The following is a 12,325-nucleotide window of genomic DNA, read 5'->3' on the forward strand; positions in this document are numbered from 1 at the left end:
CACACAGCCATTCAGCATAAATGAGGATAAAGGCCTCAGGGACTTCAAAGCAAAATTGGACCCAACCTATGTTCTCCCAACTGGGAAGGTATGTATGGTGACATGGATTACGTACGGGAGTAGCATATGAATAAATCATTATATTCTTCCTTCCCTTTAGGCCATGGTTAAGTAAAATACCAAATACCAACAAGAGAAAAAGAAGGCCAAAGCTGAGGTCCAGAAAGTTCCTGCAGTCGGTTTGACAGACCTGTGGACATGTCTTAATATGGATGCCTACTTGGCTGTAGCCTGACATTTTATATATTACAACACATGCCTGAAGTCTACACTACTTAATGTAGTGAAATTTCCTCAATTGTCTGTGTGAAATCCTGCCTAACTAACCCCACTGCTGTCCACCATTCAAACAAAGGCAAGGAAGCCAATGGGCTATTTTAGAAGCAGCACAATAGCCAAAGTTAGTAACACTATTTTAGTATTTGTTTACACATTGTTTTATAAGTAACAATAGAGAAACTGGAGCTTGTTTAAGAGCAGATGGAAAAACTAAAACATAAACCGACTCAGGAGGTTGAAACAAAGTGGAACAGCATTTCAAATGCTGGAGGGATTAGCAGAACTCAGGGAGGCTGTGGTGGCATCTTTGGTGGGCTTACAAAACTAGCATTCCTACACCGACCTCTGAAGAGCTGAATAATGTTTGTGGGTGTCTGTTTACACCATCTCCTTTTCATGAGGCCAATATGAAGCGGTTAGGAGAAAAATGTGGCTCATAAATGGTGCAACTTTTGAAAATGGTTGAAAAGATGATCCAGGAAGAGGCACTGGGAGAGGACCGCATCAGGCTCCTTATGTAAAAGCTCCACAAAGTCAAAAGCATTGGCATTATGTCGTTGCCGAAACTTCTAGACCCATTATATAAATCATTTCCAAGACAGATGAAGGAATAAAACGACATACTTTTGAATTTGCCATTGTATTGGGGTCTAAAGCGTCACATTCATCTCCGGCTGCAGCTTCAACACCACAGGAAGCTGTAGCTGAAAGGCCTGGTCAGTATTGCTGCTTTGGTTTAAAGTAAATTTTGGAGTTATGACCTCATTTATATTCTCAGGAAACAAACTGTGGTGTCATTTAGATGCCATGGTCACGAGTCCACAAGAACTTAAAATGTCAGTGCTGATACTACCGCTGAAGTGCAGATATAACTGCAGAACTGATGATTGGCAGAATGGAGGATCCCCTTTAGTACTGCGAGAGGCAGAGGTGAACATATCCAAGCCTATACAGGCTTGCTGTGGGATACTTATGCTCCTCTCCTTAGTATCTTCTGAAAGGTTTTCTCCAAAGCCAGAGAGGTTATTTTCAAAAAGAGAAACTCACTGAGTCCACTGACACGGTGGAAAAAAAAAAACCCCAAACCATTTCTTAATAAAAATGAATAAAGGCACTATCACCCCAGTATTCAGAAGCACAATCACTGTCCAATCTTTTGAAAACACTGGCGAGCAGTGGAGTTTTAGTGCACCTGGAGAGCCTTGAGAAATGAACCTCTTTTTGAACCGACCAGCAGAACAGTACTGGGAAGTCTCGCACGGCACAGAACAATGTGGCTCAGAAGTGAGTATTGAGCTACAAAACATACGCTGGCTTGATTACAGAGGATGATGAGCAGCTGTGTACACAGGTGAGCTGAGTTGACTGAAGAGATGGGAGTGGCTGAAACGTGTGGTTTTCATTAAAGCCAATCAGCTCCTCTACATTACAGGACTCTCCACTGCGACATTCGACAAATCAGCAGAAGCCTAGAACATGTCAAACTTCCTCGTTTCTCTGAAATCAAAAAAGCTCCACTTCCATACCTACGGTCATATCATCACAAACAGACTCAGATAGACTTTAATTATCCACAAATGAAGTTGCTTGATCAAAGTAGCACAGCTGCACATAAAAAAAACACTCTAGAGAATCACAAGTAAAAATAAAGATAAAGTAAAATAACATAAGATAAACTGAACAGAATACAGAATAAGCATATGAACAAATGTACAAGAAATAGAAATGGAAGAATACATATTATACACATAGGGATGATTATAAGGTGCGATAGTGTGCACTAGCATTAACAACATGGAGTTATCTGTTGCAGAAAGGTGTTGTTGGATAGAGTAAGGTGTGAAAGAAGTCCTGAAGCGTTCACCGTGGGAGTGGAGCTGATCAGTCTGTTGGAGAGTGAGCTCCGCTGCCCCTCTATAATCTGGTGTAGTGGATAAGATGGATTGTCCATGATGAGGAGCAGTTTGTCCAGTGTCCTCCTGTCCCTCATTGAGACAAATGTTGATTCTACTTATGTCTTTTTTGCTGGCACGACCCTGAGTACTGGCGGCAGGACCCAGAGCTGTACTGGAAACCTGAGGTGTAAAGAGTGAACAGAAATGGAGGCAGTACAGTCCCCTGTGGTGCGCCCACATTACTGACAACAGTGGCAGACAGGGAGCCCCCCAGCCACACAGACTGGGGCCTGACAGACAAGTAATAAGCTATCCAGGAGACAGAGAGGGAGCTGTCACACATCCTGAGCAGTTTCTCACTCATCAGAAAGAGATGAATAGAGAATAAAAGCATGAATAGAATAAAAGCACTGGAGAAATCAAAGAACATGGTCCTCACTGTGCCCTTCCCACCATCCAGGTGAGAGTAAGTGCACAAAGGTGACATGACACTGATACACAAACTGAAGGGGGTCCAAGAGAGAGGCGACCAGGGGGTTTCAGCCCAGGAACCATATTTGATCACATAAAAATACTCTGTTACACCCTACATAACTTGTAATGTCCATTTTTAGACATATGCCCGGTGCAAAGTAAGAAAGGCTTGCAGTTTGATTCTGCCTTAGTGTGACTGTGAGTTAGTGAGTGATGTGGGTGGTGGTCGGAGAGGCCGCTGCGGATTGGCAGCCACGTTTCCGTTAGTCTGCCCGAGGGCAGCAGTGACTACTGAGGTAGTTTACCACCACTAGGGTGTGACTATGTGAGCTAATGAACAATGCAATCAATTGTAAGAGCTTTGAGCATCTAAAAATGGAAAAGCACTATAAAACCAATGCATAATTATTCTTATCATTATTTGCCTTTACAAATAAGGCAATACAACTTCAGACATTGAATTATATTGTTAAGAAAGGTTTGTATAACGCTACACAATGACTGAGTGACAAGCGCAAACCATTTATTTTCAAGCTATAAATAATGAATATGAGTGCTATTTCTCAATTGTATGACTATAAAACAGTTTTTTTTTCATGTGTTTAATTTTTATAATTTTTTTCAAAGTAACTTCGCAACAGCAGCAGTCACCCATCACATGAGCACTAAGGCTAAAAATTTAGACAGATAGCGATAAAAGCTCTACAAAACGCATTCCCACTCCTTGAAACCCCGCCAGTACAGAGAGGCAGGAGAGCCTCACAGCAAACCAGGCGGTGTGGAAAACAATTCAACAGATAGCCGGAGTCTGTCGGAAAAAATCCCACCACACCCGGTGATGGCAGCAAAAGAAAAAAAAACTCCAGATATCCTCCTCCTGCAGTCACGAAGACTGGGACAACAGACGAGAAAAGAGGGACACCAGGCTGAACAGTGTGGAGGCCCATCTGCTCCACAACACAGGCAGCGAGGTCTGGTTGTGTACTGTATCCATCACCTACCACCTTCTGTTCCTTAGTTCCATTCATTGTCATCACAGAGCATCCCGAGTGAGGCAGCTTCCTCTGCCAAAAGAGCAATTTTTTTCTTGGATGAGGCAGAATGCAACACCCTGCCAGGTGAAATTTGGCCACAGTCTTCTTGTTAGTACTGACAGAATTTAAAATCCCAGCTCCCCTCATCTCGTATCTCAGCTTTGAGAGGGTTTAATGCTGTGGGTCTTTAGATACAATCATTTTACCAACACACAGCAGAATAAATTAAAACACAATCCAAACAGCAATCTAATACGCACCATATTTCATTGTCTAGAAGCCTCTAGCCATTTCTGGGCTCAGCTATAATGTCTCCTGTGATAATTAAACATGCCCTATGTGATGTCAGCAGCGAACTGAGCAATGAATACTGACATCCAGACGCTATTAATTCTGTTAGGACCTAAGAAAGGTGCTCCTGAGCAATCCTTAACCTTTAGAAGCACCTTCACACCTCAGCTAATCTTCACTTCAGACCTAATTAGAGTCAACTGTGGCTGATTTGAGATCTGATTATTTCTCTGTAATCACATAATCCAAGGTGCTCAATATCACTTTTCACTGAGTTGAGACCTGCCGACATGATTATGATCTATCTAATAAGAGCTGAGGCCCGTGCCCCACTCAGTGTGTTATTAATCCATGTCCCATTTCCCTGTTATGCCGGAGCAATGCTTTAATTAGGCTTTTCAACTTGGTGAGCAAGGGACATTGTTAAAAAAGTAAAACAGTGTGGCTTCTAATGAGGTCATTTTGTTAGTGCTGGTTGGTGAGCAGAAATTTTAGGCTTCTGGCTGAAGCTTGACCTCAACACCATGTCACCGTCAATGCCCTCAAATGTGCTATTTTTTCTTCTTATTTTTTTAAATAGCATAGAGGGAAAGTGCAACACAGAGACTCTGAGCTTGAATCAAGAGGCAGCAAAGGAATAATGGCATCATAAAGACTTTTATTTTATCCTCGGAAAGAATGACTTTCTCAACCAGGGGAAAACTGTGCCCTTTTAACTCCAGTTAAAAGCTCATAGAAGGGCAATTTCTGCTTAAATTTGAAATTGCCTGCCTGTGTATGAGAACCTGCTCAGTCCTACTATAGGCTATGTACTCTGTACTCTGTAGCTCCCTTGATTAAAGCCACTTTGATATAGCAGTTATATTATTAGCCTAAATTAGTTTATTTAAACTCTTTCTCAAAGTCATTCTCATGTGCAGACTTATTGGTATCTATTAAAACGATCCATTAACCTCCTTTTGTTTAATTCTTTTTTTCTACTCTAGATACTCTACACAATTACAGTTTTTTCTGGCATTCTAGAGAAGAAGAAGCAAGGACAGGTGGGAACGTCTCACAGTAGGAGGGTTTTTTTCCCAGACTTCCGATACAAAGTGCATCTCCGCATTCATCAGCTGGAGCTAAATTTGCTGTGTCTCCCACTGTGCAGGCTTATGGAGAGGGCCAGTGTTTTCTCAGCAGGCACCGGAAGGCCTGTCTTCAGCCTGCCAGTCACAGAACTGGGCTGACAGATGAGCCAAAACAGAAACCCTGGAGGCTCATTACCCAAAAGATTTAACCCTCTATGGATAGATGGCCCCTTCTCCTCCCTCCCTACTGCTATATCGCTGCACCACATTTATCTGTGAAGTGGTGAGGCGAAGTCTCAGCCAAATTCTATTGAAGAAAAGTTCCTTAAATTCAAACTGAAACTGTTCACTGACTTACCAACTACTCCATTCACTCAATATTCGGCGGATATGTACGGAATTGAAAAATCAATATGACATTTCCATGTCATATGAGTTTCCATGTGTTTACGTTCCTAATTTGCAAACAATGGCGTTGTTATTTAGTTATCTTAGTGATGATAGACAAGAATAAAACATGTTCATTTTACCAATAGTTACATGTCCAGCTGAGTATCCTACCAATTATGACTTTTGAGGACATATGGTTTTTGTGAAGGATGATCTGCACAGTGCATACGTGTGACAAGTCCATTGGAAAATCAGGTATATGGTTAAATGACTGACAGTGAGAATTTTTCCAGAAGAAATCGAGTGGAGTAACAAGGTGTCTTGATTCTTGATCCTTAATCAGTTATGGAAAATAGATTTCCTGGTTAAATGAGAAACTGACCTCCAGGTAAAAGCCAGTTGTAACCGGGTTATTTCAGAAGGTTGGAAACAATATGTTTGACCAGTTTTTCCATCAGTGTACAGTTCTACAATTTTGATCACTGTTTACTGTTCACACTCCCACTGTACTCTACTTATTCAACACACAACGTCACAGTTAGCAAGTAGCTACTGTACATATGGCACCTAAAGAGATATTTAGCAGACATATTCACGTTTGACATGATGGCCAGAAACTTGGATGACCAAGAACGTACTTCAAGAAAATGCCATATCAAGTGAAAATGTTTTAATAGCCACTGCTGTTTACAGCTTGTTTCTGCTGCCTTCAAGACGTAAGAAAAAGATTACTCATAGTGGTGTAAACATGTGGCTGACAGCCAGTGGTCGCCATAGGAAAGGAATAGACAGTGGCCATTTTAAAATGAAGGGCAATGAATTTATCTTGACAGAAATCTGCCTGATCAGAGAAGGACAATCCAGTCTACCCACTTGAGAGTCAGACATGGAGACTGAGAAAAATAAAGACACAAACACTAAATGCAAAAGTCGGAACTAACAATCTCAGTGAACCGATAAAGCTCATAGAGGTCACATTTGAAAGATATGCCTTGAGAGATGGTAGAGGCAGAGAAAAAGCTATACAGATTAAAAACCATCAGCTGTATAGGTCTGTGAATCCTGCAGCATTTAATACTGGCATTATGTGATGGAACAAAGCTTCAGTATGAAGTATGAAGGTTGGGGGAATGAAGGACCTCTTTGAATCCTAAAACAGCCATTAACAACTTAAAATTGATACATATAAAATTGTTCCATACTTATACTTTAAGAAATGTTGAGTATTGAGTCATTTTGGTTCCGGTGATCCACTAATGAAGGCTGTGCTTTTTATTAAAAGACACATTTTTCTGTTGCTGTGCTTCTTGTCTATATAAAGCCAGAGCATTTGAAAGTTCTTCAGAGACAAAAATCACTTAAACCTAATGGTGGACACATGACTGAAGATACAGATTCTCAGCCACGAAGGGTTCAGCTGCCTCCAGATCACCAGGAAGTGCAGATGCAGTCCTTCAGCAGTTAGATCCTCCGAGAAACACAGACGAACCAACAGCTTGGAAGACAAACCAAGAACTGGATGTCCAAGGGTTTCTACAGCAAGAAATGACCTCATCCTGATCCACATGTGCAGGAAAACCACTGAATGACATCAGAGGAGCTCCAACAGCAGCGGTCAAACCCTGGTGTCCAGTGTTCCACCCACACTGTACTTTTAGATCATGGTTTAAGGTCCTACAAGGCTGTCAGGAAGCCCCTGATCAATGAGAGACAGAGGTTAGCCCGGCATCATTGGGCCCAAGCACACAAGAACCGGACAGTCAGGAACTGGAAGAAGATTCTGTGGTCAGATGAGTCCAGTTTCCAGCTTCATCTTCCTCCTGCTAATGTGAGGGTACACAGAAGGCCAGGAGAAGCATTATCTCCAGCATGTACAGTACTACTGTCAAACATGGTGGAGGCAGTATCATGGTTTGGGGATACATGAGTGCTGCTGGTGTTGGTCATCTCACTGTGTGTGATGGCACATTGAACTCATTCTCCAAACCCACATGCTTCCTTCTGCACGGACTGCATGGACTGTTCCGTCGAGGTCCAAACTGAATTTCGTCCAGGACCAGTAGAACTTGGCTGCAGGAGTACAGTATCCAAGTCTTAGAGTGACCAGATCAATCCACAGACATGAAAAAGTCTGTGGATTGATGTAATCCAAGGAATTTAGAAGAATTAGAAGAGTTTTTCTTGCAAACAATAAACAAAATAAACATAATTTGTATTTGTCTGTGTATGTCCAATGCAGCCACACCTTTTGAAACACGAAAAGATTTTTCCACAAATATTTCACAATATGTCACAATATTTCATAATATGTCGTCATTTCCTAATGGATTGACAGCAAGCATCAATTGGGCATTGCTCTCTGCTTTTAATTCTCTCTCTGCCACCACGAACGCCCTCTGTTTTATTAATGTTTAATTTGCTCTATTTGTAATGTATCTGTAACTTGAAAGTTTGTTGGCAATGGGTGCTGCCACCCTCTTGGCCAGATCACCCTTGAAAAGGAGATTATGATCTGAATGGGATTTACCTGGTGAAATTAAGGTTAAATAATAAAATTTAATTAAATAAATAATATTTGAGATTGTGTAAAATTATAAGGATGTCTGAAAACCTTTTTCCACCACTGAACTTGCCCAAAGTCCCAATGTGCCTGTTAAAGAAAGCAAGTTTTTATTTATTTATTTTGAAATCTCTGAAAGTCAGGGACACTTACCCTCTGTTCCTGTGTGGCTACAAAAGTCTGGAAGCCAGGGGCCACGCCGAAACCCAGTTCATGAACAAACGGTGGCTCTGCTTGGCTGTGGATCTGCACCCGCACACCTGCCTCAAAGGCTGTATCCTCTGCAAGGAAGACAGATGCTTTTATGATTTATTTAGCCAATAAACAAACAGGAAAAAAAAACAAAAAACAACAACTTTTAATGTCTTTGCCTTTTTACCGGTTCAGTTAAGATGTGGAAGGAGCAAAGCTGCTGACACTCGGCAGATGCTGCTGCAGAGAGTCTAAACCCGAATTGTGTGGTTGAAATAGCATTTTAAGAATGACTTATGAGCCTTTAGACTCAAAACCACAGGCTTTTATGGTTGCCTTCATTATGACACACACTTCCAGAAATGTGGAGTCCCATTTATTGTGATATTCAGGAATTAAAGAAGGCTTGGTGCTGACTCCAAAGATGAAAGGGCCTGTATCCTTCAAAGAACTCGTATGCACACACACACACAACCACACAGACAATAGCCATTACATTTGAGGGCAGAGAGAGAGAGAGAGAGAGAGAGAGAGAGAGAGAGAGAGAGAGAGAGAGAGAGAGAGAGAGAGAGAGAGAGAGAGAGAGAGAGAGAGAGGGGGAGAGAGAGAGAGAGAGACAGAGAAGCCTGTACAGAAATCAATAATGTTCCCTCTCCATGTCCTCGCATTCAGTGACGCCCGGGGACATTCAATCAAGGCTTTCCCTTGTCAGCTGATCAGTGGGACACCTTGGGGTGCTCTGCAACCAAGACACTTCAGTCTTTCAGCATGACCAGTGTCACAAATCGACACATTGCTCACGCAGACGCACAACAGCATCACGCCGCTATGCCACACTCATGTATCAAAGCCCGGCTGTGACTGATATGACAGCTTGGCTGCATTCACAATGAGGAGGAGACGGAGGTGTCGATTTGTCTGTGTTTAAAAGAACAAAACACTGAATGTGACGTGTGTATGCATGTATGTACGACAGATGGTGGACTCATCACGTTTGTGTCCATTCTGTCGTGTATAAACTTCCTCTCCTTTATGATGACCATCTTGCATATGCAGCTGACCAGTTTTATGTTCTTTTCGCCAGGTTTGACTGGATTAGCATCATTTTCACATGCGACTGCAGCACAACATCTGTCTGTGTAGTAGACACCATATGGCTAAGAAAGTAAGTGGGGGTCTGAGCAGTGCACACATTGTTGGGATTCGCTTGCACTAAGCTACAAAAACAAAACTGCAGCATGTTGGTCAGACTTTCAGTTACTATTTCTAAGGGTTAGAGTGCAAATCGTCAAAAGTAGCCCTAGACTACACTGAAGGAGAGGAGAGCGTCTTTGTTTACTCATTTGTAATTGAGTGCTTGTTTACAGTTATTTTAGTAGCATTTTAATTTGACACGTTTGCTCAAATTCAAACAGATATCCTCTTTCTAAATCCATCATGTGCACGCTATTGAAAACTCAGAAGAAAATTGTGTTCAAGTATGAACCTTGAACAACATTTACATATTCAGCTCAGTGGTGTTCAATGTGTCTTTACAGTTTTCCTTTTTTCCAACACAGATTTCTTAGATAACAGATGCTACTCTACCTTGACATGTTTCAGCGGAAACTTCTGCCTTTCTCAGAGGTGTCACCGATGGTAGGGTGACACCTTTCTTTGTCACCCTGTTGCACTGAGTGACAAAGAAAAGGCACCACAAGAAAACTGCAAACCAGACGCAACCGGCCACTGCAAAAGAGAAAACTGTGTCGCGGAGCGGGGCTAGGCCAGAGTCCTCTGCACGGAGGATGAAAGACACCAACGTTGGATCAGAGAGTAGACGGAGATCAGGAAGCGGGGGCCGAGGACAATGAACAGAGACGAGGGAGCCTTCGTGCTCTCGTACACTTGGAGGTGTGAACATTCTGTCACATTAACAGCTGTCAAAACTGACAGTGGTCATGCCTCAGTAATATCAGCTGATGAGATGTCACCCCGCTATCGGTGACACTTCTGAGAAAGGTGGAAGTTTCTGCCGAAACATGTCAAGGTACGAGAAACATCTCTATTATCTAAGAAATCCGCGTCTGAAAAAAGGAAAATGGTATTATATTATTTACATATTCATAGATTCTGTTTCTTTCAGTGACATTTCACACAGTAATTACCATATTTATTAAAAGCAGATTTTTCTCGTTTTTTAAATTATTTAAAGCCATTTGATCATAGCGTTAATCACCTGTTAGTTGGGGACCCATGATTTGTCAGGATGTGCAGTCATATTTTTGTCTTTTTCCCATGTTGGTCTTAGGCGTGCGGGGCTGACCTACTTGTGGCTCGTTCTCCCTCTCACACACCTGCAGCTCATCCCAGTCAGTTCACTCACCTACCTACCTGTGCAGCATGAGGACTGGAAAAAACGCTTGGAAAATCGCACGCTGGTCTTTGTTCTTGTTTGTTTTTTGAATCTGTCTGGCTTATCTCCATTCCCTCTGTGTCAGCCTGCCATCCCTCTTCGACCCTGTCCAGCCTCACCCGCCCCATGCTCCAGCCTCCAGCCTAATTCCTGCCTTTGTTTTATTTTTCCTATAAACTCCTTAAACTGCACTGTGTGTCTTGCCTGCACTTTGGGTCTGGCTCTTGGCGTTCGTCCCTTTAACGTGGTTTCAAGGTCTGTCTTTATGGGAGTTGTCCCTGAGCAGCCGTAGCGGTGTTAGATCTTACATGTTTAGCTACAATGTCCAATGACAAAATAATAAAAAATAAAGAGATTTTCTGTTGCACTTGGTGACATATTCCTCCATTAAAATGAAAACTAATCAGTATAAACTAAGAACTCCTACCCTGAGTCTCAACTTATGGACACAATACAGTGGTTTATTGGAATAAAGGAATGTGCTGTCCACTGAATCTGTGTGGGCCTCTGGTAAATTTGTAACATTGCATTTTTGCTAGCACCACCAAGTACAAATATGGCCACTGTTTCAGCTGTTCCTTGCAGAAATATTTGTGTACTTATTGTGTGGAATACACGTATCACCCAAAGCACTTGCCATAACATTCACATGGTAATATATACTGGCTAAACAAATGCTGGATTCAGTCAAGTGCTTGAAGTGACTACTGGATGATATCAGAACAACAGAGGACAGGAGAGCAGGAGAGATGTTTTCTCAGCCAATTACAACATTCAAATACTTTCACCACTCACTTTAAATAAATGCCTTGTGAGAACAGTGTCAACTATGCTCACAGTGGGTGAGACTGGTTAACGACTAGGGCTGGTGAGGACACTTGATATGGATGATGATAATTAAGAATGCTCACAGAGAGAGGGCCAGGTCACAATCTATATTTAATCTGTGACTATAAAATATAGCTCTCATTATTTATTAATGTGCTTCCATCATTTTATCTTAAAGTAGCAAAAAACACAGAAAAAAAACATATAGAGCACTGACTAAACCAACCATCCTTAATTTCTTAGAACAAGACAAAATACATCAATTGGCACAAAGCAAGTGAGTGCATGAGAGTAAAAATTTGTATTTGCACACTGAATATCTGAAGGAGACTCTGAGAAAGTGTGTGTGTTAGGAGATTGGAGCAAACATCGATGGCTGTGTTTGTTCGTGCTCCAGTCATTTCATCCCTCCCTATCAAAAGATGATCAAGAGCCTCGTGGACCACAGTGTTTGTTACATCCGACTTCAGCAGAATCAAATATAGCTCCACAGATTTGCAATTACTAAGGATTTCATCACTGCTATCACACATTTGACTTTGAATGACTCAACAAATAAGAGAGGTGGACTAAATTAATATGCTATCAGGATCTACAATCAGAACTGGGATCTTGCTGCTTGCAGTCTGTGCTTGGTTTTCACCTCTATTTCAAAACATTATGAGCGATCATGGTGGAGGTAAACATGAGAGGAAGAGCCCCGAGGGATAAATAGGAACCCTGGTTTGTGTATGCATGACTGTTTTTGAAAAGGCTTCTATTGGGGCATCTGGTATATACAACTACAGACATAATAGCTGCAACATCACTTGTCTGCTTCCTCGCTTTATTTTTCTTTTCTTCACTTGTTGTCACAT

General features: G+C 41.8%; 1 protein-coding gene across 3 annotated transcripts in view; it reads right to left on the reverse strand.

Annotated features, from left to right (window-relative positions):
* asic2 (acid-sensing (proton-gated) ion channel 2) overlaps positions 1 to 12,325 on the reverse strand; it is a 296,681-nt gene that overhangs the window by 13,486 nt on the left and 270,870 nt on the right. For all 3 annotated transcript variants that reach the window (XM_047572125.1, XM_047572126.1, XM_047572124.1), the window contains one exon: positions 8,207 to 8,334. In XM_047572125.1, the coding sequence (XP_047428081.1) occupies positions 8,207 to 8,334 (128 nt within the window). The remainder of the gene's footprint in view (positions 1 to 8,206; positions 8,335 to 12,325) is intronic.

The sequence above is a fragment of the Mugil cephalus genome, chromosome 20 (assembly GCF_022458985.1).
Source record: "Mugil cephalus isolate CIBA_MC_2020 chromosome 20, CIBA_Mcephalus_1.1, whole genome shotgun sequence".
Classification (NCBI taxonomy): domain Eukaryota; kingdom Metazoa; phylum Chordata; class Actinopteri; order Mugiliformes; family Mugilidae; genus Mugil; species Mugil cephalus.